Source organism: Gavia stellata, chromosome 1, assembly GCF_030936135.1.
Source record: "Gavia stellata isolate bGavSte3 chromosome 1, bGavSte3.hap2, whole genome shotgun sequence".
In the NCBI taxonomy this organism is placed as follows: domain Eukaryota; kingdom Metazoa; phylum Chordata; class Aves; order Gaviiformes; family Gaviidae; genus Gavia; species Gavia stellata.
In genome coordinates this window covers 88,638,042-88,664,313 of record NC_082594.1, presented here as the reverse complement: position 1 = coordinate 88,664,313, position 26,272 = coordinate 88,638,042, and the positions used below count along the sequence as shown (strand labels likewise).

General features: G+C 40.9%; 1 protein-coding gene across 1 annotated transcript in view; it reads right to left on the bottom strand.

Annotated features, from left to right (window-relative positions):
* Positions 1 to 22,868, bottom strand: part of POLA1 (DNA polymerase alpha 1, catalytic subunit) — a 205,252-nt gene extending 182,384 nt beyond the window's left edge. Inside the window, exons 1-14 of the mRNA XM_059815506.1 lie at positions 22,838 to 22,868; positions 21,116 to 21,240; positions 20,002 to 20,098; positions 19,444 to 19,524; positions 18,539 to 18,654; positions 18,229 to 18,291; positions 16,752 to 16,850; positions 14,809 to 15,004; positions 14,410 to 14,599; positions 13,338 to 13,516; positions 9,793 to 9,905; positions 9,208 to 9,324; positions 1,851 to 1,925; positions 463 to 601 (exon numbers count right to left, since the gene is read on the bottom strand). Of these exons, the coding sequence (XP_059671489.1) occupies positions 463 to 601; positions 1,851 to 1,925; positions 9,208 to 9,324; positions 9,793 to 9,905; positions 13,338 to 13,516; positions 14,410 to 14,599; positions 14,809 to 15,004; positions 16,752 to 16,850; positions 18,229 to 18,291; positions 18,539 to 18,654; positions 19,444 to 19,524; positions 20,002 to 20,098; positions 21,116 to 21,240; positions 22,838 to 22,868 (1,621 nt within the window). The remainder of the gene's footprint in view (positions 1 to 462; positions 602 to 1,850; positions 1,926 to 9,207; positions 9,325 to 9,792; positions 9,906 to 13,337; positions 13,517 to 14,409; positions 14,600 to 14,808; positions 15,005 to 16,751; positions 16,851 to 18,228; positions 18,292 to 18,538; positions 18,655 to 19,443; positions 19,525 to 20,001; positions 20,099 to 21,115; positions 21,241 to 22,837) is intronic.
* Between the last annotated feature and the right edge of the window lie 3,404 nt (positions 22,869 to 26,272).

Sequence of the window (26,272 nt, the reverse complement as noted above, 5' to 3'; positions counted from 1 at the left end):
CTTTTCTAAGTGACAGAAAAAAAGCCCTACTACACAAACAAAAAAAGCCACCTAGCAGCAGTTCTTAAAAAGATACATTTGCAGAAAAAAACACGAATCTTAAGTTATCAAAAGAAGGAGGAATACGTTTTTAGGAAACTAACTTCAGCTCAGTATACATGGCTTCAGGGTATATGCCAAAGAGTAGCTGCTAGGCGCTGCATAGTTCCCTCTCACTGCCATTCAAAGTCATAATCTCATCTGTACAGTGTGCAACTTTATATGGATAGAGCTCTCACTCAAAAAAGGAAGAGTAAGTTACAATTTGTACTAGATAATGAAAATTACACAGATAAATTTCAAAGTTAATTTACAAAATTATAATTTATCAGTACAATTTAAATTTCCCCTCCTCCCCCACACATAATCCATAATTATGTGTGTTTTCCAGCAACCAAATATTTCACATGCAAACCACCATACGTGGATTTTTTATTTCCAGCCAGCATGGTCCTTTGATCTTCCTACTCATCAAGAGAAGTTCCAGGCTAGAAGTGTTAGTTCCAAATACATGTGAAAATGTTCGTCCTTTCAAATCTTGGGGAAGCCGAGGGCATTCAGCCTAACAAGTAATGTAGAAAGCAGTGAGTCATTTCACCCCACAGAAGTCTTCAAGGTTGACACACTATATTCAGATAGCACCTTAACAAAACTACACACTGCCTGAAATCACTGTAATTTCCCACAAGCAAAGCCTTAACCCATAATGTCTTACAGTAAATGAAGAAATTACACTGTTGACTCGACTTAAATAGGTGCATAACAAAATCAGGACAGTAATGTAAAAATGCACTGAAGCAAAAGTTCTTCATCCATACTGGATGTAAGAGAGAAATATTATCATCAGCCAAGACAACAACAATGTTCAATGACCCTTTTAATACAGAAACTGCTTGTGTTGTAAACTTAATTAGATAGTTACGGCTTTAATCTTGTCTGTCATATAAAGACTGGATTAAGTGTTTCTGCACAGCTAAAGAAAAATTTGAGATAGCTAGCAAATCTCTATGGGATGCTGCTTTTGCACCTAAAACTAGTATAAAAACATGGTTTAAAAAGGCATTATCTCAGCAACTGACCAAATCAGTTCAAAACTGCTGAGTCTCTTACATTTTAAACCAAATCAAGTATTTTTGCTAATTAAGAATAGCTACTGATGTTCTCATTGGAAATTTTTTACATCTTTGCTGCTCAATTTTACAGCTCTTCAAAAAGTCTTTCTCACCCAGCTGCTATTTGCAAAAGCCATATAAGCACAGATATCAGCTATATTCTAGACGTAGATTCAACAAAACATTTAAGGGTAGTAAGTAATTTAAAACATCTTACAGTACTTCAGGCCCTGATCCAGCACAGCTAAAGAGTTGTTTGGCTGACTAGTTGATTCAGTGGCAAGGCGATAAAAAATAAAGCAGGGTAATTGGGAATATAAATTGTTGTAAATCAGTAAGTAAATTATAATTGGGGAAAAGGTGGGAGAAATGCAGTATTTCTAAGAAGTATTTTTCCCCTCACACTTTATTTATACAAATAAAGCTAACACTAACAAACCAACACATTATAGGTTACCTGCTAATGAACAATTTTGTTAGGGACAAACAACATACAAAAAAAAGCCACAAGCTTAGACATTAACCACCTTTTTTTTTAATTACAAGACAATGAGCAACTAACTAGACACTGCAACAGAGATACAGCCACTAACTACTAAAGATCAAATCCTGCCATTTTTAATTTTTAAGTAAAACCATAAAATTCTTAATTAGATAAGAAAGCAGGTTATGGTCTTTCATCAGATTAATTATACTCACCGAATATTTAACTTCTAAGTACTCGGATTTTGCTGGAACATCTGGGATCTCAAAAGCATAATATTTTTCCACTTTCTATATAAAACAAAGATATTTTTTTCAGTATCTCCCAATTGAAAATTCATTCTGTCCAATAAGAAAGTTAATGAAACAAAGGCCAGCCAAAATGTACATCTCAAATATCATAGGTCTGATCACACATTACCACTTCCGCAACTCATTATAACCATCTAAAGATATTAAGACTGTTTTAGTACCTGTATTAAATATCTTCAGGTTTTCTTAGCATGAAGTTTCTACAGAACCGACTTACAAGTATACTAACCGTTACAAAACAGAAAACACACAAGCTTAATAACTAAGGAAACTCAGAAACGTTCTGTAAATTCACAGACTTAACACATACTCTTGAGAAATGGTGATTGCAGACCACCACAAAAATCACAAAACGCCTGAGATAGAAAGGCATCTCCAGAGATCATCCAGTCCAACCGCCTGCTCAGAGCTGGGTCAACCAGAGTGGGTTGCTCAGGGCTCTCTCCAGACAGGTTTTGAATACCCCCAAGGATGCAGACTCCACAGCCTCTACGGGCAACCTGAGCCAGTGCCTGACCTCCCTTACAGTAAGAAAAGTGTTTTACGTTCTGATAAATTCCATGTGTTTCAAATGGTACCTATTGCTCTTGTCCTCCACTGGGCACCAATGCCACAGCTGTCTTTACTCCTGCTCATCACATTTATACACAATGATAAGATCTCCCTGCCCCGAGCCTTCTCTTCTCCAGCCTGAGCAGTCCCAGGTCTCCCAGCCTCTCCTCACATGACAGATGCTCCAGGCCCTGTAATTGTCTTTGTGCTCCTGTGCTGGACTTGCTCCAGTATGTGCACGTCTTTCTCATACCGGGGAGCTCAGCTGAACGCAGCACTCCACATGCGTCTCACCAGGGCTGCGTAACGGGCAAAGGACCACCTCCCTGAGATCTGCTGGCAATGCTCTGCCTCATGCAGCCCAGGGTGTCCATGGCCGCCTTTGCCGCAAGGGTACATTGTTGGCTTATGGTCATCTTAGTGTCTACTACGATGACCGGGTCTTTCTCTGCAAAGCTGCTTTCCAGCCGGTCAGTCCCAGAGTCCGTGGGGTTATTCCTCCCCTGGTGCAGGACTTGTTATTTCCCTTTGTTGAATGGGATGAGATTCCTGTAGGTCATGAGACATCTCCAGCCTGTCGAGGACCCTCTGAACAGCAGCACACCCATCTGGTATATCGGCCACTCCTCCCTGTTTTGTATCGTCTGCAGACTTGCTGAAGGTACACTCTGCGCCATTAGCCAGGTCATTAACGGACACTAAACAGGACTGAACTCAGTATCGACCCCTGGGGACTGGCCTCCAGCTGGACATCGTGCTGCTGATCATAACCCTTGGAGCCAAGGGTGCGGTGCGGCCGGTTTTCGACCCACCTCGCTGTCCGCTTACCTAGCCCATACTTCATCAGTTTGTCTTTGAGGATGTTACGAGAGACAGTGTTGAAACTCTTACTAAAGTCCAGATAACAACAGACACTGCTCTCCCCTTGTCCACCAAGCCAGGCATTTCTTCATAGAAAGCTACCAGCTTGGTAAAGCATGATTTCCCCTTTGTAAATCTACGTCGAGCACTCCCAAGCACCTTCTTGAGCTTTGTGTGTCTGGAAGACGGTTGTTTTCACAATTAGTTGCTCCATCAGCTTTTCCCAGGGCTTGAGGTGAGGCTGACCAGCCTCTAGTTCCCTGGAATTTTCTCCTCCTTGCCCATCTTGAGGACAGCAGTCCTCAGGAACCTCCTCTGATCAACATGATCTTTTAAAGATAATCAAGAGTGGCCTTGCAATGACATTGGCCAGCTCCCTCCACACTCATGGGTGCATCCCATCAGGTCCTGTGACTGCCCAGTTTGTTTAAGTGTTCCCTAACCTGATCTCCGTCCACCAAGGGCAAGTCTTCCTTGCTTCAGGCTTTCCTTCTGGTCTCTTGTGGTCAGGGATTGCTGAAGTCTGGACTTAGCAGTAAAGACCAAGGTGAAGAAGGCATTGAGAAGCTTGGCCTTTTCCATGCCCTTTGTCACCACATCCCCTGTCCCTTTCAGCAGCAGGCCCACATTTTCCCCTAGCTCTCCTACACCTATAGAAGCCTTTCCTACCGCTCTTTGCCTCCCTCGCCAGATTCAACTCCAGGTGGGCTTTGGCTTTCCTTTTTCTACCATGATGTCACTCCAATTAGTCTGCCCTCTAATCCCGACCTGTAAGCTCTTGCCTGGCTGTTTGCCCATCCTTAGGCAGAGCTCCACGCATTCCCACTGCTATCACATAAAACGGACTCCCCCTCCTCACCATCCCAGCCTGTCCTTCTTAACCACATCCTATCCCACTATGTCTCTATGATCGCAACGAGATCATAGTCCTGTAACCACACACAGTTCCTCCTTTTATACCATGTACTTTAGCGTACTGGCACTTCAGAGAGGCATCCAAGAGACCTGATTACCCAACCACCTGCCAGCTGTTTACTTTACTACATGCTTAGAACAGAATCTTTTCTATGACAGTATTGTATTTTTCATTTTGAGCAACTTGGGTTTTACTAGAAAGTAGTCAAATTGTTTATGCATCTCTAACAAAGATAGTTAAAGCAGTCTCAAGTTCAGTACAACTTTCAGGCAAGTTAAGGATCACTTCCGCTTTCTTCAAGAACAGTAATGATTTTCCACAACATGCACAGCTTCTCAGTTTCTAAGAATAACCACCTTCATTTTCCAAATAATTACACTATCCTGTGCAACAATGCTATGGTACCTGCTGAAATGCTATGCTCTACTCTGTAATATGTATGCTCTGCCCTGTAATACTTCACAAACCATCTGCACCACTGTTATATATTATTGTTATTATGTTATGCCATTAACTATGCTAGAACATTTTTACTCTTACTACAAGAATTCCTAGAGGGCCCTTAAATTAAAAATCGTATTTTCACTGGACAGTGCATTAAGTTCAGCACATTATACATAGAGTCAGCGTTAACATACCACTAGAGTAAGTTTAGTAAGAAAAAACAAAGTCACCATAAACTGGAATAAAATTTTATAGAGCAATTAAATACATGCACAGTTAGGTAAACTCAAAGTTATTTGGTTTTAGGGTTGGTTTGGATTTTTTTTGCTTAAATGAACAGCATCAGCAATAGCTCCCTCAGAGCAATACAGTGAGCAGTTTTTTGCTCCTTCTCATAACACAGCAGTACTACTGGGGTTTAAGGCTGCAAAGCCTGGGTAGGGCAGGGCCCTCTGCTATAAATAGGAAGAAGGCAAATCCAGAAACAACTATGGCATCAACAGGTACATGGAAGCAGAAAAGAGTAATGTAACTTGGTACGACAGCACCACTATGAAGCCAGAACAGCATTAAAAATTAGCATGCAAATGTAGCTCTGAACTGCTGAGCCAAAGCAGCACCTCACATGAGCAGCACATCATAGCTGTAACATAACAGATGGCAATGCATTGCTTTTAGCACTTATTACTGGTGCTCCCACCACTTTTTTTTTTTAATTTAAAAAAAAAAAAACCTCTCAGGCTTCAAACAAGTTCTTGTTGCAAACACAAGCTGCACATAGTGTAAAAATAGTATGCTGCAGTGATTCATCTGCGTTATTCCACAGAGCTCTCAGCTCAATTACACAAGCCTCTGGTCATAGCTGCAGTGAATGAATACTTTGCTGCAGAGTAATCTGCCCTTCAAGTGGCCCTTCAGAGAGCAGAAATGAGCAGCAGTGATTAGCTGCTAAGTCCCTAAGTGGAGTAAGGCTGCTTTCAAATTGATTTGTGAAGACTTGCTAACTTGGCAGTAGTGCAACCCATTGAAGCTACAATTAGCAGCAGGTGCAGGAGGAAGTGATACGGCTTAAGTATATCTGTTCGCAGGGACAAAGTTTGGTGCTGGCAAGGCCAAGATGCACACGTGCACACATACAGATAACAACTTGTCTCAGTGTATAAATACTGGCGCTCTGCACATCATTACAAAACTGGGTATTCCGAATAAAAGAACTTTAGGTGCTTCTGATTTCCAGCTAATGCTGGAAGAATAAGAGTTTCACAGTTTCACAGTACTATGCCAAAACTGAGACAGAACTGCTACATGTTACTCTGAGTATGTTGCACACAAGTGCTCTGCTCACCTGAGCAATATTGCCATTAGCCTTTCCAAAATCTTTCAAAACACCAATCCTTAACAACACAGCAGTGGAGCACTGGCTGCACATCACAGAACAGGGGAGGTCTTCTAAAGCACATTAGCTCCTAACTACATACAGTCACAACCGTGTGAAGATCACTTTTTTGGAGCATTCACTCAGCTGAGTGCAACCACCATTTCAATTTGAGAGCCCTGCACACCCCTATTGAAACACAGATGAAAAGGCTGTATAACAACACAACATCTCTGGTGGTATGACTGCAATGAAAATACAGATGATGACTCCTTACGAAAAACAGATTAATAAGGTATATAACAAGGCAAATTGAGGTCTCTCAGGGAGGAACAAAAGAAAAGGAGGGCACAGTAATGGAACAACCCCACTACTTCCGTAATTACCTCGCAGGCAGCAACAGGACCCTCTGCTGCAGAGATATAAGCCTAGCCAGATTTGCTTTGTAGTACCCTGCCTCGTTCACAGTAAACTTCATGTTAAGCTGGAATACCTGAGTTACTGGAATACTTTCATTGCGCAGTCCTACAAAGGCCCCACCAACAGCCCTGCTCTCCAATCCTATCTTTTCTCTTATCCCCCACGCTAATAGCCATACCTTCCTGCTAGATCCAGTTCTCATTAAACCCTTCCAGAAGGCTGTGACTATTAAAATCAGAAGAAAATTATGCCAGAAAAATAAAGCTGGATAGCCTTTTACCATGTTTGTAAAACTCAGTTTACTGAAGACTTTAATGAATTCAAACAGAATTTGAATTCTTACTGTTTAGAAACACTTCTGGTAGGTTATTTCAAAGCTTCTCTGCATCCCTAACTATCCTGCCTAATTTATTCATTAAGTAAAATTTATAAATTTGTTCTTTTGCTAAAACTCTCCTTTAAATCGCTTTCTTGCTGTTCATTCCCCTTTAATGTTTTTAGAGAGCAAAAAGGTCTTATCATTATTCTTCACTTTACCAGGCTAATAAAAATAAAAGCACTTTCATAGTTATCTCTGGTATAACTGATTCTCTTTTTGTCTCATCCTCCTAATTGCCATCTTTTGTACCTGTTGTCGCTCAGATTCATCTTTTCTCATCAGGTTGATCAAGTGTTACAATATTCTAGGTAGGCTCTTAACAGTGACTTAGTGCTACTACTTCCCCATTCCTGCTAGGGATGACTCCTGTGTTATGCCCAAGGACCCCAGATGCACTGTAGTCATGTATCTGGACAACACGGTTGGGTCTTTCATCTCAAGCTCTGTGTAAACTCAGTAAAATATTGATAAGCTTTGAATTAACATCACAAATAACAGTTCAAATACTTCCTGCATATGGTTTACCTCGATTTCAAAAAGCCATCTTTGAAGGTTAAACTATATTACTCCATTACCTCACCCACACTATTCTTCCTTAGTATCATGGAGCAGGTGGAGGTTTCCTAAGATTCTGTTAGCAGACCTGTGTCTTTTCAAAGGCCTTTCTTCCTCCTTCCATTTCAGGAGTACCAGTGTTTGTATCCTCTTTTTTAATGAAGAATTGATTTGCCCTGAGTTTCCTACATCATTCCTGAAAGGGTCTTTGAACAAAGCTATTACAAACTTGGTTTTTACCTATTGTTAAATTCATTCCTTTCCAACCCTCATGCAAACGACTAAGTTATAATCAAACATACGAGAGAAATAACACTGATAAAACTGAAAAAACTAAATTTGCACCAGAGTTTTGAGAGAGAAAATAAGGTAGAACGAAACAATAACAATAAAGTTTTGCAAAGTTCTAATGAAGCCTGCATTTGCCCTGAATGATGTAAATAATGCTACCTGTTGATGAAAAGACATCTTTTCTTGCATGAATTTGCCATTTGAGAAACACTGCTCACATTTTCACTTTACAACTTAAACTTTCTGAAGCACTCTAGCTTTGGATTAGACGACCTCCTGAGGGTCTTTCCAACCTGAATTACCGTATGAACTTGTTTTTATTTTCCCTCATTTACATATCGTTAAATTCCATTCTTCCTGCATATTTACTTGCCATCCCATTTCTTATCAACTATTCAGGAACAAATCCTACGACGTCACAAGATTGCCAGCCTGGGAGAAGTTACAACTAATTCCACACCACCCAGTAATTACAATGAAAGCCAGCTTTGCCAGATTAACAACATCGTACTTCAAGAAACAGAAAGGTTTCTGAGCACTTCACTCTGAACAAATCTTTTCCTCTAACTTGCATGTTAGCCACCTCCCCCCACCAAAAAAAGACAACTGCTCTATGTAAATGAACAAGAAAGCTTTCTCAAGACTAGCAAACTAATTCAGTCCAAATCTGCAACACTATCACTGGTATCAGCTCTTTTCCTGCAGAGTTATGACAAGTATTATATTACTGTATGTGCAAATTTTCCACCATAGCAACATTTTGCTTTTCCAATGTTCTTTTAAGGATTTGTTGAGCAAACAGCACACAGTAAAATAACACTACAAGACAGTAGTGTAACTGTAGTAGTAGTAGTAACTGTAAGCCCGGAACAGCTTAAGTTTCAAGTTTCCTCACAACTTGTTACCTCCTGTATAAACGCACTATGACAATCCATGCTCTGAACAGCATGGATAAAAAGGTAAATCTGCAAGGCCGGTAAGAAGGATGAAACATGCCAAGAGATAAAGTTCAATATGACACCTGGTCAAATGCAAAGACAGTCTAATCCCAGTGTACTGACCTATCTGCTGGACAATACAATCTTTCTTTTTAAACTCTGACACCATGAGCTGATACCCAGGCTTTAGGTATCAGAACTTCTATCTGTTCTGTATTCTCAAAAACAGCTCAGCAAGCAAGCAAGACAGTCTGACATTCAACCCAGTTTCAGAGAAGCTAATGAATGAGTATTTTCAAAAGCAGTATGTTTAAACTTCTGGTGGAACAATCATGTTGCAGATTTACTGTTCTTAAAGGAGTATGGATATTTAGGAAGACACTGGGATGGCTTTTCCAGGCAGGTACACGTCAGGAGTTATATATTTGCATTTCAGCATAACCTAGCCCACTGGACAGTGTTTCAACAAACTTCCCACCTTACGAACCTGAACAACAGAAAATGAACAAATAGGATGCTTGCAGACAAACCTTGGATTTGAACTTCATGATCTTATACTTTGGTGAAATGCAGTCATTAAATTCCTTGAAAACACTCATTATAGTTACCGGAGTCTCCGTGTCTTTGCCAGTGGATAGGTCAATTTCCTCAAAAACAGAAGTCAGATTTTACAAATTAACAAAAAATGCCAGCAGACTTGACCAATAAGTTGAATTTTGCTTTGCTATTATGACTCATGTATGTCTTCTTTAAGGGAAAACTACAATGCAATCAGCGAAGAAACCCCAAATTTAAAAAATATTACTTGAAACAGAGTGTTTAAAAAGCACTAAGTTTTCTAATAATACTTCAAAACAACTTTATTTCCTAAGCAGCAAGTCTAAAGGTAACAATTTGTCTGCAGTTGTTAGTTAGGGTGGGGGTGGGGGGAGTCAGGGGGGAAGCAGCAACGCTCTACTCTGCATCTCACATGGGATATACTGTACTTAACTTTACCACCTACATCAGACAATACTGGCTTCAACAGTTCCCATAAACACACTACTAGAACTCATGACCTACCATAAGCAGAATGAAAGGTACTTATGTTTGACATGCTTAAAAGATGTACTTACTGTTTCACGTGGCAGTAGATAAACAGTTCTCTCAATGTTTTTCACTGTCACACAACAGCTGACATAGGTGTTTGCAGATTCAATCCAAACTTTGCCGAACAAAAATACCACGCCTAAGGAAGAAGGGCAGAGCAAATAATTCAATATGCAATTCTTTAATTAATCATTCTTAATGTTGCTTAAAGCAGCTTATTATGTATTCTTGCATAGAAACACAACCATTTCTGGTTTAGGTCCTGCAACAAGAAGTCTTTCTGATATATCAGCACATTCTAAATTGTTTTAAACACCAGCTTTACAAATAAATACCTGTATAGTTCTTCATGCCCCTACCTCCATCACTATAGTAACACCCTGATATATGAAATTCAAAATGGCATCACACAGCCGGTCTCAGAATTCTGTTCTAATATTCCATTTCTATCTACATTAGTTTGATAATTCATGGCGAGAGGGAGGAAGGAGAAAGAAGTCAGTGAAAGCTGAAGATAATCAGAATGTCTGTGCTGTCAATCAATCCTGAAACGTGTCATCTACAGTTTTTCAGTCTTCAGCTAGACCAGTACAATTAACCCATTTTTCCTAAACTTCAGTATTGTGAGATCAAGACTCCACTACTAATAAAACCTGTAGAAGTCAATTCTGAAGACAACAACTAAAAGTTGATTGACTGTAAAAAGTTTTTAACTGACTATTTTTAACAAATGAGGACAATGAAAGATGTATGACATCACAGGAAATCCTGGATGCTAAGACAGCAGTCGTGACCAAGGCAGACATTCAGAAAGCCTATATAGAGCAGGACTAGTGCAACAAACTTCACTGTGGACCACGTCATTATTGTACAGGCACATCTCTGAGCCACAGAGAACTTGGCATTAGCACAAAATGCTGCAAACTGCTAATCAAGTGATGTTAAACTTTGAAATAACACAGAACAAAGCTAGCTGACTTTCACGTACAGTTTGTAAATTACAAGTAAAATAAACCTCTAAGTAAAACTCAAAAACCTGGCTTCATCTGAGTTCCCTTCAAACTCCAAATAATTTGGAATTTGATTACATGTAAGACACTCTCCCTACAGTACACTACTGTTAATGAAATCAGAAATAGCAGAGCTGAGGCCGTCTCAGAAACAGTGTTTCACATAAGGAAGATTTTGGAACCTACATTTCTCCTTGGTCTGACAGTGCACAAACAAGTCCTTGGTTAAGAATTATAATGTAACTTTGCCACACAATCTATCAGATGTAAAGGCACCTTTCTTACTCCATTACATCAAAGATAAATCAGTGAAGATGCACTAAGACGGATGAAAGAGTTAGAGTGACAGGCTAAGAAAAATCACTTCTTGAGTGCTTGGAATAGATGTGAACAAGACTACTTTTGTCAAGGACAGAGAATGCTGCGGTTTTGAAGATGATGAGAGCAAGGATACAAGCTTCAGGTGCACAAAGGATCTTAGAGATTTTAATGCAGAGGCAATCTTCAAGATTAAGACAGTTTGAATAAAAGGATCTAGAAAGAGCTCAAATTACAGATCTAAGTGACAGGGAAGATGAAGTTCTTGTCCCCAGCAATCTTTTTTTTAAGGGATAAAAAACTCCGATAGGTTTGTATCATACAGAAACATGAAACTATGGGAGAGACCACAAAACAGGAGTTGGTTGCTTGAACAGATGGCAATAGTAGGAGCACGGAGAAGTTAACCTCTCAGAGGCATGCATATAAACAGGTGAGGTAGAAAGAAGGATACATAAGCCAGTCAAAGACAGGGTAAAAGGCTGCCTGGATTGCAAAGACAAACTTCAACACTCTCTAGCATGGACAAATAAGTGGTCTTAATCCCCAGATTTCACAGTATCAAAGTAATTTAGGATGGAAGGAACCTTTGGAGGTCACCTAGTCGAACACCCACCCACACACCACCAACAACCCACCACACACACACACACAATGAAAGCAGGGCTAACTTCAAAGAGTTTCAAGAGACATTTCATATGTAAAACCAAGAAATGAGAGAAGAGATATTGGGCCCTATCCCCTGTAAGCCTGATTATGGAAATAAGAAAGACAGAAAAAATGGGAGTAAAGCTTATGAAACACAAAGTCTATGAAAAGAAAGACCATGCTATCAATGAACCAAAAGGCAAGCAAAGTCAAGAGATAGGGAAAATGTCTTGCAGAGGGGAAAGAAAGGGCAGTTTTTATTCGTTATTTCTTTAAAATGTTAATAGGATTACAATTCTCAAGTTCTCTGCCTAAGATAGTAAAGGGAGTTATGAAAAGTAAGCCTCCAAAAAATCATTAAGTGTGAAAGTCTTATGATTATGCTATAGTATTTACTCTTTAGGCAATGCATTTGACACCACTGCAAATGAGGCATAAACAAAGATCATGAACATGCTAAACAAAAAGCAGTATCAAAATTTTCCCTTCTACACTACTAATTGAAAACAGGTGCAGTCTTTATTATTCAGTCCTGAAAAAGTCATAATGAGAAAAGAACACTCCTTGCATGCAAGGAACAGAAAGCCTTTCATAATTATGTTCCATTCAGCAACCACTGACTTTGAAGACAAAAAAAAGGAAAAAGAACAATAGCGGGGTCTTTAAAAGTAGCAATTTTATATTAGAGCCATTGATTTCATCAAGATATCTATGATTATTACCACTCCCCTCACCAAGCTGTTCAGCACAGCACAGTCTCATATTTAAGTCTGGCATCCCAACTCACAACAAAAGGTGTAACAAAGAAACATATCTGACTCAATGCTTACAGCATCAACGCAAAAAACCTTCAACAACATATAGAAGAACTTTCCAGTAAACCTACATGAAGCATAAATTAGAAACCCAAGATCCTAAAGCTGCTGATGAAGTGAGAGGACGGATGGGAAGTGCTTAGAACAGATGTGAACGCAGCTTCTTTTGTCAGGGCTGAGATCAGAATGCCACAGTTTTGAAGATTATGAGAGCCAGGATTACCACTTCAACTGCACAAAGTATCTTAGTGATGTTAATCCAGAGATAATCTTCAAGATTTAGACAGTTTGAATAAATGGATCTAGATAGAGCTTGTATTTTTCAGGCCACCTTCCTCCCTTGATAGACATACCTTTCCTTCGTATAAAATCGTGCAACTGCTATTCTACAGGCCTTCTATTAATCCACCAGAATTTTAAGTTACATTTCCAGAAACAAGAAGAAAGCACACTCAATTGTTGCACCACTGAGCAAGAAATTAACAATATCAGCTTATTCCTGCAGTGCACAGGGTTTTAAGAAGGCCAATGGGTCACCAACACTGAGAAGTGCTGGCAGCTCCCTTTGTACCTCTCTACTATTATACTAGACTGAGACAACATTCTTACTTTGCCCAGTCATAGTGCCCTGCGCTGACGACAGACGTGCAGAAAAACGAGATCAATGTACAAGTCCTAGAGCACAGAAAGGGTATCTAGACATGATTTAGGCACGTCTGAAAATCCCAGTTACATAAAAAGAATCAGAATGACATTTTCTGCCTTTAACTGCATAGTTACCTGGCTGACTGTACTGATCTTCATAAGCATCCAGCCAATAAAATCTTAAGACTTGATCATCATTTTCCCCATTCACAAGTGGAAGGAGATTGGGGTCCAGCTGAACTTCTGCCACTACTAGATCAGCTTCATCCTCATCAACTCTGTCCCAACAGGAGATATCTGGGAGAGGACAACTTCTACAGAAGAAGAAAGAAACAAGAAATAAAACTGTGCCTTTGCTATAACCACCATTTCGCTTTTTTTCAGCTCTGTATTCTCAGACCTTTTGTTGCTCTTTCCACTACTAAGCAACATTCCCAACAGCTGGGTTTCCTCAGATCTCTTCTGAAAAGAAAGACAGAGTGACAAAGAGAGAAACCCACATAAAAGTATGGTTTTCAGTACACAACACACAGGCTTTAAGTCTTTTACCTGGTATTTCAGCCTTGGTCATTCAAGCCTTTACATAACAAATATATTCATCCATCTGTACAAGCTGCTCAGTGGGAACAACAGATAATTTCAACAGAACTACCTTTTCAGACATTAAATGTTTAAGTCTTTTTGGTCACTGAAGTATTTTACAGTTTAAAGTCATGGAAACATGTGATTCAAGATTCTTCCAAACAGTAAAAAAAAAAAAGGGGGGAGAAAACCCCCTTTTTTCCTATTTCCAAAGACACAGCTGTTCACCATGTGAAATTACTTTTAGCAACAATACTAACATTATGAAATACCTTCATAGTTGCTTAGAATAAGCATCGTTAGCAATTCCTCATTTTTGCTTATTGGCATAAAAATTCATTGTTCCACACCCACATTGAGTCACCTCAGTGTACTGAAATACGTGTTAGGTTGTCAGGTGCTAAATCCCCAAAATATCAAGTATTTTTCAATTACTAGCTATCAGCATGTTTAACGTTACCATTTTTAACATCACTACAAAAAACACACCACATAGCATTACCATCATTTTGTCTGTATCACAATTATCCCGTTGGCAAAAGACAAATATGAAGATAAATCTAAGGCTTATGGATATTGAAAGGCTTCTTGGTGGAAAAAAAAAAGAAAAAAAAGATATCCTTACAAGACAGATGTCTCTTTCTTCTCTGATACCAGCTGCTCTGTCTCTTTCTTTTCAGTTTCCTTGTCTCTCTTCAAGCTTTCAGCTGCCTCAGGTACAGTTTCCACATGCTCTGCTTCCATAGGTTCATCAAAGTCCTCCTCATCAAAATCCATCATTCCCTGATCATCATCTGGAAGTGTTGCACATAGAACTAAAGGCTTGAATCATTAAACTGACACACAGCAATATGCATAGATAGCATACTACATGCATGAATGTAACATATAGTATTAATATACAAACAAAATATCTTATTTAAGCTATCTAAGCATCTAACTAGTATAAACTAAGAAGTGTTTTAACACTAATATGCCATATTTAAATAGTTTCCAGAACTGGGTTTCGATTTCTTTTTGATACCTTCAATAGCTGTCTCTTCTATTGTCTTCACTATTCCCCCATTTTCTGTAGCTTGTTGGACATACTTGGTATCCTCATTTTCAGAGACAATGACAGATCTTGCTGTGTAACTAGGATGTTTAGGACGAAATGAAGCTGGAGGAAGAGCTTCCTTTCTGAGATAAGCAGGAGCTTTCTTTGATATAGGGCTGATTACCTGAAAGACATTTTAGCCATGAGTTAAAAGGAATTCTCTTAAGAGCAAAAAAGGAAAAGAAAAAAAAATCTAGCACTCACTATTTTCAGAACTAGTAACCAGGGCGAGAAGAAAAGCTCCACATATTTTGCAGCATAATAGCTAAAAACCCTCAAAAGTAAACTTTAAATGCTATGTATGTGACAATATATGTCAGACAGGGACAGAGCCTGGAACAACTGGGGAAGGCCAATACAGCAGTCTACACCTGTTCATATCAGTAATGAGTTCAAGATGTGTACAGGACATTATGGGCCTAGAGAGCAGAGCGCTTCTCCATTGGATTTCTTCATGCTACAGACATGACAGGAAGAGCGAGGAACACAAAGAAACCACATTTCAGCATGCTTTCTGAGGCAATATGCAGAGAGTTTGTTTTTCAGACGGGATACCACTATGGCAGCTGCTACAGAACCTCTTCTTACAGAAGATGTGTATGAAGTGGCCTCCACCATGACCAACAACAGGTATCTGCATCTGCTGGCCCTTAACCTGTGGCAAGGTCCAAAACCTTTATCTTTGGGGAAAGGTGTTATTTACAGACATAGAATTTAGAGTTGCACACAATCATTTCCAGAGTTTTAACCTCAGTTCAGCTACTTCTGCTGTGGCCAACACAAAACTCAGCCCTTCACTCACCTTAAACAGAAAGCAAACATTACTTAATCTACCTTCACCAACAATGCTCTGCTAGCTCAGCCAAATCAATTTATTGATACTTGTATTTCTGCTCATCTTCTGAAGTAGAAAGCATCACTGCCATCTTGCTTTTTATGCCCATTTATTATCTAAGGCTGCACTCTTCATCCTCTTCATTTGTTTCATTGTCTAAAATCTCAAATTCCTCCTCCTAGGACCACAGAAGCCATCACCTGAACAGCCTATTGGGGAATTAATTTTCTTTTCAATGTTTCCTACGAAACTGACTACTGATTTGAACCATGAAAACAAAGATTCTCTCTTACTGTATCTCCCCCTTTTATCTTTTTCAATTACTTCTAGGCTCCAACACAACTGTTGAAATGAGTGCCACTGGTGATTATTTTCAACATAAGAGTTCATGTCACTATTACACAAGGTTTCACAAATCAGATTTATCTACTCTACTCCACTTGCCCTCTATAGACTCTTACCAAGTATCTCATTGTATTTCCATCTATAAAGTTCTTCTCATTTACTAGAACTCTTAACAAAATGCTAGCCTTCCATCCTTAGCAGCCTGTCCCTCTTTTAACTCCAAAATCTTCCACTAGGGTAAACTATCCATAGCTTCAATTCTCCATTTGCTTTCCATTTCTGCAGAAGATTAGTTACTTGTCATTTTCCACACCCACAAATACTCTTTCTTCTGCTCACTTCACTTCCCATCATCCTTTCCTTGCCACAAGGGTCTTTTCTACTCTTAGGAAAAAAAAAAAAAAGACAAAGCAGAAGCTCACCTTCATGTGATGCACCCAACATCACAAAACCCATCAGATGTAACAGCTACATACTACTACTATACTAAAGATACAAAAAAAGGTTATATTCTGCTTATGTATCAAAATGGAAGGGGAAGAGGAAAAATGAGTAAAGTTTCACAGTAACATTGCTAAGGAAGCTAATGAGAAAGGTAATTTCTAGAAGCAGAAATACAAGACAACTATTCAAATCAACGAAACTACAGATTAATACTTATTAATCAGAACTTTTTGATTTTTTCCTTTACCTTAGGGGTTTGGGACTGCACAGAGAAAGGATTCAGTGGTACTCCAGCAGATCTTTTCCTTTTCAGCATTATAATTGGTGGTGGACTTAGCTGAACAGTCTGAATATTGAAAGAAAAGAGACAGTGACAAAACAGAGTGGTGTTGTTTAGTATTTTCTTTTGCCTTGGTTAGTAACGTTTTCCATCAAAGAGAAAGAAGGTCACTAGTATTTCTCATTTGCCAAGAAGACACACCTCCTGATACACAACTCAGCCACGTAAAAAGAAGTAGTTATCTGAGCAATCAGCCCATAAAGACAGACATTAGATTTTTTTTGCTAAACAGTTTGAGAGAAAAATGGTCATCAGTAAGTGAAACAGTTTTCAAACTGCAGACATTTCAATAGCTAACCATGCCTTTAACACACAAGCATCAGAATAACTGCTGGGATGTTCTTGATGTCTGCTGAAATAGTAGTACTGAGCACACATGCCTTAAGAAAAGCAGAAGCGCTCTTTCAGCACCGTCACACTAACGGAAAACCCATTTTAATTTATTTACATGTACAGATATTTTATACTCATCCTTATCAACAGCCAATAACAAAACAAATTTTAGAAAACAAACAACAAAGCCAAAAAATCAATAGCTACTATTTAAGTAAACAGAAGCCATAATGTAATTATTAGCATTATTTCCCCTTATCAATGCTCCACAAAATTTGACAGCATTAAAATGCATTTGCTTAATGATTTGAAGGTTTTTGATAGCCTAAGATACTATAACTCTCAATCAGATGTCGTAGGGAGGAGTAAAACAGTAAGTGCACAAAACCAAGAAAACAACTTTACATTCAAACATCTATACCCCTCTTGTTGCTCTATGAAAACACATTATGCTTATTATGATACAACATATTTCAATTCAGTATCTCACCACTACAGCAGTTTCACGGTTTACATGTGAGCAATCCTTTCAGTTTTAAGGAATCCTGCTAAGGGGCATTAACTCATTCAAAAGTCATTAATGACAAGAACAGCCTCATTTGAGACAGTCCAATTCTGCTACAGCAGTCATCCTGCACTCCTAACTCAGAGGAAGTGGTAATCTGGTTCCCTGTAGCAAACTGTGGAAAGCAGGAGGAGGCAGACAGAAGTTCAGGCTACACCATCTGCTGAAACAGTCCTCCCCCAGCCAAGCCAACTAAAACCTAGAAAGCTGCATTAGCACAGGCTCTACATCACATTAATATAAACCATCTCTAATCAGCACATCATAGTTTTGGCTTATCAAACCAATACATTCATGCAACTTCTGCTTGGTGGAGATGATGGGTAGACTGCATTCATATGTGGAATATACCAAGCAGATGTGCTACAGAAGAAATCAATCTTAGATGGTCTAGCTTTAGGAAGAACTTTATTTTATGTATATGTTCCACAGCAAGAAAAATTAATGGATTAAGGTGTTTCAAGCAGATTTTATTAATATACTTACTTCAGCATTGAGATCTTGAAGAATATCCCCTAGCAAATCATCCTTTGACAGGTCCACAGTTTTCTGTAAGATAGCATATTAGCCAAAGAGTTCTTAGTTATATGTGCAAACCCAATCAGGAGACCAGCAGCAAATGGCTAAAGGATTTCTACAAAACACACAGGTTTTCAGGAATGCTCCAAGAAATTGTAACAGGAGTTTATGCCTTGCCAGACACAAGAAATTGAAATGAGCCCTTGCTTTATTCCACTCCCACTAAAACTGTGCAAACAAGTTAGAAATCTTTAAATTAAAAAATGTAAAAACTTACATCTGTGTTTTTCTTCCCAGCACTGGCTATAAACATAGACTTAATTGTGTTTGGCTTTGACACCACAGATTTTTTCACGTTCTTTTTACCAACCGTAGATGTTTTGCCACCTTTTCCTACAGAAAAAATTAAAAAATTGTGAATTCTACATCAGAAAAGCTCAATGTTTAAGGGTCCAGTTATTAGCAAGAATAGACAGCTGAGGTGATCTACTACTACCTTTACACTCCTGGATGAAATAAAGCCTAATTCATCTGTCATTTGCTGCCAGTTTTGTAACGGCTGTCATGCACACACACACAAAAAAAGCAAAACCCCATCAGCATCCTATCTTTCCTAGTCACATCAGAGATGATCTTTGCATACTCAAGTTCATACTCCAGAAAAAGGACCAAGATACTTCACATGGAAGCATCTCCACAAAAAAAAAAAAGTGTGTCCAGGAGTTTGGTACTAGGCTTGGATTCTCTGCATCAGACTCTATTTCTCAGTTTGCCACCAACTTCGTAAAAGCTGGCAAAATCATTTGAGCCCAGATCCATAAAAGCATGCAAGTATTTTAGTGCCAAGAGAGACCACGCATCCTTTAGACACTGGCTTTGGAAACCAATATCAGCCCCAGATGCATTTGTTCTAGAAGCAAATATACATCCCACAGAAGACTGTAAGCAAAATTGCCCCAGCAATGCTGAAGTAGTTAACAGTGATTTGACCTCAATTTGTGGACCTCTGTCTTCTGCGTCATGGGGGCTAAACAAAATCCACAGTCACAAGCATAGAACTACAGAGCTTCAAGTAACACGTCATTTGGCCATATTCACCACAAACTGATGCCAAGAAGTTGCCCATTAGGTACCCTTTGAAAACCACTAGAAGACTTTCTACAGTGGTCACGTTCAACCTACCTTTCTTATTGGAACCAAGAGCATCATCATCCAGATCTTCATCAAAGATTTCCCTTCCATCTTCTACATAACCTATCCCATCTGTAGAGAAACAAATTGTTAAAAATTTACATTTTAAATTCTGTCTTCTGGTATTTCTAAATATATTCGTAATCCAGATTTTTACATATTTAAACACTTTTTTCATTTAATATAGAGCAAAAGTTATAAATGCAAAGTGTTAAAAACTACAGCACTCTCAGCTCTATCTTTTATTAGACTAAATGTATTATTATGTTTAATTAGAAATTATCAATTACAGTACTTCTTTTTAACATTACATCAGATAACTGGAAATAAAGTTTCAAAAACAGTTCTTAATGCAAAAATATATTCATTACCATCCTAATACACTACTATGAGAACAATGCAAGAGATTAATTTCCATATAAACACTTATCTTATTCTTCTGAAACAATATGTAAGAACGTACTAACTATAACTTACCTCAAATCATGAACATTATGAAGCCATATAACACTATAATCAAAATAACTCTCCAAATGAATCTTAACTTACCATCATCGACAATCCAGTCATCATCCTGACGTTCTCTGACCATCTTGGAGTATTCTTCCTCATCTATTTCATCATAAACACCTGTGAACTCCTCAACCTACAGTTAAGGTATACTGAGGATTAACTGTTCCCATACCATTACTTATTAATATAGGTCATCAGTAAGAACATAAAAGTTCCTGACAAACGCATGTTTTCCTACACCGTTACATTGTTCACAACTAGTAAGCGCAGTTATTCATTCACAGTTGAAGTTTCTTTTTTGGCAGTGACAAAAGACAAGTTATCAATTTTTAAAATTATCACCATATACTGAAACTCAAAATCTACTGAAGCACTGGCAGAGATTTCATTTGAAACTGACTTGCTTTATTGCTTATTTCACATTACAAAAAAAAAAAACCCAAAAATCCTAGCAATGGAGACTTCTGACCTTTGGCTCTACTCTCAAACACCAAAATGAGTTCAGGGAAAAGGAAGGTGATTTGATGTGCCCAAGTATAATGCTGAAGATGCTCTTCTGTGCCTCAGAGTGAATTTGCACGTTAACGATCTACATGCTTCAGGCTTCCTTAGATTTATCCACCTCAGCGTGGAAGTCACTTTCTGTTGGCATTACAATGAATGGGGCAGTATAAATGTTACACTGCCAGATTTCAGTTCTACCAGTTAAATACCTAAATTTTGGCTTCTTTGTGGGAAAACAGCATATCAATATTAATGGATTTCAGTCACGTAAAGCTTTGAAATTAATTTAAAGTTTAAAATAATTTGAAGTTAAAAAAAGAATTAGTTCCTATCATAACATTAATTATGCAACTAAATTTTAAAAGTTGGTCCTTTCCTGTGGGATAGTTATCAAGCAGTATCAAGCATGTTTGACTTGCAGTTACTAAAATTGTTTTAGTTTTGAAAACAGAAGGAAAGAAATAAATGATGCCAGAAGGCAGCAAAACAATTAGTTACATTCTGAAATATATACACTGTTAAAAAACAAAAGCTGATCTGAAAGACAGATTTTGTTTCCCATAACTTTTAGATACACACAAAGGGTAGTTAGGTATCTCAGCTCAAATTCACTTTTTATTAAAAAAAGGAGATGAGGAATTTTCACCTCATATTTTATTTTTTCGCCAGCTTTAGCTTTTTTCAGACGTTCCAGTGCTTCTTGCTGGCCTCTTCTAGACTTCTTCTCACGTCTAGAACGTGATGCTGCAAAACTTCCAGACTCATGCATAGCTGCAATTAATTAAAAACAAGAGAAATAAGCTTAGTAACGAGCTGCTGTTATCTTTGGTACTTAGCGTTCAGTGATGTATTAATAGATGGTTGCAGTTTTGTTAAAACCAACAGAAAGACCTACTTGGCTACAAGCACAGTCACAGACGGCTCTTGATAAGCCAATTCTGGAATGACACCGAAGGCATGGTCTCAGACAGTCACAGAGAGCAAACAGACTTTGTGCCTGTTCACATTCAGCAAGAAGCTACCACCTAGATTTCCAAAGCACTCCTCAAACCTCATCAACCCTTAGCTGAAAAGGATCCCCACACTCTTTCCTTGGGCATTTCCAGCTCCTTTTATTTTGCACGTATCCATGACAACTCAGGAATAGACAGACTTAGAAAAGGCCTACGTTGCTACAAAGCAGTAATGTTTATTTACCTGGTTTCACAATGTTTAAGAGTGCAGCTAGATTGAGACAAACTAGTAATCTGTTGACAGCAGAAGACTGCCGCCCCATTTCCTCTTACATTTTCTTCCCTTCACAATGCTCCCCCCAGCAAGGTGCTCTACACTTCTCTTGACCTTCTTCTCTCTCTTGATTTTTTTTTTTGGGGGGGGGGGGGGGGGCACATTTATCTGACCACAGAGAATGAATGCTCCCAATTCAACTTATGAAAGCAGACAACCAGCCCAGGAACAAGCCTATGGGGTTTGTGTGACCAGCTGAATCCCCCAGCTACAGTCAGAGGAGACCCAGGGCTAGTGCAAGCGGCCGGGCCGGGCCAGGCCAGGCAGCCAGAGGCCAGTCCCTTCCCGGTAACAGCAGGAGGCCAAATTCTTAATAGAGCTGCACCTCAGCAGCGTGGCTGAGGCAAATAAGTAGGGATTTGCATTGCTAAGGGCTGGGATGGACTAAAAAGGGGCAATTACACCGTCCGGTACCAGATGTGGAAAAACCGCGAAGATGTAACGCTGTGGGTACACTTACACAAGCTTTTCTGTCAATTCTTTGCGGTTACTGTAAGCAAGCGCTTAAGGTAACGTATCCCTCCCGAGACAAGCGTATTTTCACCCCCATCCGAGACCACCCGCGCCCGCCGCTGCCCTCAGCGCAGACGGCAGCGCGGCCCCAGGCTGAGGGCCCGGGCTGGCGCCTCGTGAGGGGGCGGTGAGCCTACAGCCTTTCCCCCGGGGTAACGCAGCCTCACGGCTGTGGCGAAACCAGCGCCGGCGCGGGGGGCGCGGTGCAGGGCGGGGGGGGCCGCGCGGCCCGCGCCCGCCGCCGGGCAGAAGCCGCCCCTCCCGGTGTAACCCCCCCTGCCCAGCGGGAGAGAGTCGCCCCGCCAAGCCAGCCCAAGGCGGGGGGGCTCTGGACCCCCGCGGGCGGGGGACCCGCTCGGAGCGCTGCCCACCCCCCGCCACTGCCCGCCGCGCCGGCGCGCTCCCGCACCCGCGCGGGCACCCGCCCCGCGCGCACTCTCTCCCCGCCCCCCCCCAGCTCCCCGCCCCGAGGGCCGCTGCCCCGTTGCCCCCCGCCTAAAACCGAAACGAGGGCAGCCACCGCCCCGCGCGCCCCGTCCCCTCCGAGCGAGCGCCCCGCGGGCCTCACCGTCCCGGCTCTGAGCGCCGCTCTCGGCCATGGCGCCCGCGCGCTCCGCTCGCGCCAAGGCTCCCGAAAGTGGCGCGAGACGGGAGCCCCGCGAGCCGCCGCCGGGGCGGCAGCCAATCAGCAGCCGCGGTGGCTCCGGCCGCCCCGCGCGGGGGCGGGCTCGGCACCGCCGCCCGGGGCGGGGGACGAGCCGCGGCCGCCGGTGGGGCGGAGGGGGAGCGCGGCCGCGGGAAGGGTCTTCCCTCCGCCTCCCTCCCGAGAGCGGGAAGGAAGCCCCGCGCGAGGCGGAGCCACTTCCTGGGCGAGGCCTGCGCCGCCGGCGGCGCGTGTCGGCCCGGGCTCCGGCGGAGGCCTGGGCCGGCGCCTGCAGCCGCCTCAGGCAGTTTGCGCGGCCGGGCCGGGCCGGGCCCGCCGCTAGAGCCGCGGCTTTGCAGTCGCAGCGGGAGGGCTTTCCGAGACGTTGCGCGCAGACGTGCTCGTTACTGCATCCTGAGGGCCCGAGAGGGCTGCGAGGGCAGCAGCAGGGCAGCGCCGTCCGGCGGGTTGCGTCTGAGGGATCTCCGGCAGGGCTCCCACCTGCCGCAAGGATGTAGGGGCTGATGGACCGCAGGGCTATGGCGCCTTAACTGGGGCAAAATAGTGTCAAGGCACTCCTGAATTGGGAGAAGGCGGTGGTTGATTTCAGCCGTCGGAAGACGAGACAGCCTGCAACAACGTTGTCAGCAGATCAGTAGCTGCTGGGAGAAAGGGGCATTTCCCACACAGTTTTAAACTATATACAACTATATGTAGGAGGGTGATCATGACAGACTATGAATAACATCCGTAACAGCCATGGATTTCTTGTGTATTTAGAGTAGGTACCGTTTTCCTCTGTCACAAGTTTCAGGAACTCTTCCAGTAAATTACTCCCTGGTCTCTTCAGAGACAGGTAGTGGTCAGCTAGCTTAGTGACAAAATGGATAATGTAATGGATTCCCTCCTATTTCCCAAATCCCTTTACCTTTTCTTCCCTTCCTTGCTAGACATAAAAAAACCCAGATTTAGACTGGATCTCTTACGAGGCCAAGTGCACAGAGGGCTCAGAGAAAAGAGCTGTTAGCTTTTCCTTTGCACACACCTGATTTGAGGCGGGGGTGAGGGCAGAGTATGTTCTGCTCATCTTGATCCTACAGCAATACCTTCACTCGCATGAGTCAAGAGTATTACACACCAGCCTTGAGCTGAGGAGCAAGAGCTGTGTCTGGAAAAGGATACCTTTCAGTCTCAAGTATATTTGGAAATGTTCCTAAAAGCATCAGTTAAGACAACTGAAATTGTACAAGCAGTCTCCTCTAAAATGGCTTAGATCTGCTTGGAACCATGATCTTTTTTCAGAAGTCATTAGGGTTGGCCATTCACTACCCAAAGAACTCGCCACATTCATTTGCAGAATTTTCTGGAGAAGCATTTGCTGCTCATGAAAATATGTGAGCACTGACTCCAGCTTCTTACAAAGGCAGGTGGTACCAACACTTCAGAGCTGTTTGAGAGTAAATAGGACTCTGTCCTTACGTCTGATGTGCTGTTACAGGAGCGTTAGCTAGTATTATCTGGCCTGAATATACTGACTATTTTCAACTATCTAGAAGAGAGAATTTTTATGGTTCTGAAACTGAGAGTTATTTTCCATCTCTACAAGGACTCCTTTGCACTGGTAAGAGAGAAATAAAATAAAAAAATACCAGATACTGATCCTTCTAACTGATCTACCTAATTCCTAGTACAACACTACCTCTCAGTGCTGGACCGGGTCTTAGATGGAAGCAGAAGAACCACCCTAACCACCTGTAACAGCTCCCTGGTGCTGGAAGAGACCAGTCTGCTCCCCCAGCCAGAATGCCCATTCCCAGGCACACAATGAGACCACCCCCCTCAGCAGTAGCTAGTTATTAGATCAGCTTAGCTGTAGCAAACCCACATCTTTGGAAACACTGACAGCTATAGGAAGAATGCTTGTCTGACCTACAGACAGCCTTTCATGTATGTATCTACTGTTTGTTTTTTTTCTTTTTTTAAACACATGCAGAAAACAAGATCACATCACTGAGCATGATGTGGGGTTCAAATTCAGAAGTTACTCAATTTTTTAAGCTACGATAGAGAAACATTTATAAAATAACAATGTCACAAAATTGTTCAGTTTGAATAAAAATAAAGTGATCCTGCATTTCACATATACCTAGCTTTCACATGCTTTGGAATTTTGAATTGACTGGATTTTCATGCTTTTGATTAAAATAAAACAATACCCTTTGTGAGCTGTCATACAGCTGTCAAACAGTGGCATGTTTGTCATTCAGGTGATGCCATGATTTGAGCCGGTACACAGTGATACAGTTAATTTACCAAACTGAAGTTGTTGCTATAGCTCCGCTGTGGGACAGCGCAGATCAAACAAAAGCCTTTTTCATGAATGCTAGTTCAATCCTGACATTCATCTCTGCCCATAACAAGAATGCATCTGTTTCCCGCAGCACAGCATAACAACCACATTTAAATGCTGCAGGGGAAAAAAAAGGGGTGGGAGGTGGGGGCAGGGGATGCGCTTTGCTTTGGAAAAGAAAAATAACCCAGCAGGACTTGGGACTTCCTCTGCTAAATGGCTTTATCACAGCAGATTACTTTGAGCTGATCTTTAACCTCCCTTGGGACAGTCATACAAGAACAACTTGGCATGACCTTTGCTCAATTGTCTTTTAAGTACAAGAAGTGGGAATTCTGCTGTGCAGCTCAGAGCCACCCAAGGTTCTCTCAAGGCAAGTGTAACAGCTACGGAGAAAAGTGCAAGAGAAGCACAGTAACGAAGATGGTAGGCAGCCAAAAACGCAGTACAGAAGAAGCAGCTCAGGAAGCTCCCAGATTTCAACAAAAGGTGACAAAGATGTATTTTCCATGTTTTTTTCTTAGAGCTGTAATTTAAGTGTGTAAGTTATGAATAGAAAATACTGTAAACTCATTGTAAGAGCTCCAAGATAATATAAACAGTAGTATATATTAGCATATGAAAGTACAAATGGAGTATAGTATCAAACCTATTTTAAAAGGACAAAATAATAACAGTATTGAGGATTATTCTTGTCTTCCTTTCTATGTCTAGGGCATGCTTGATCTGTCTCAGAGACAGTAGGACAAAAAGTTAAAGCTCTCCGATTCAGACATTACAATTAAGCTTATGGTTGGTAATTTTTTTGATGATGGAAAAAATCTGTTGAAACTAAGAGGGGCGGAATAAAAAACAGAATGTGAGTAAAGCATGAATTACAGCGAGGTGGCAAATTCATCTGTACTATGTCTAACTCAAAAAACCTAAACATTATTATATGGTTGTTAAGTACAGACTGTCTTTGTGGAGAATTTGTGTGTGCATGCTAGTGCTCAGGATATGAGTGCATA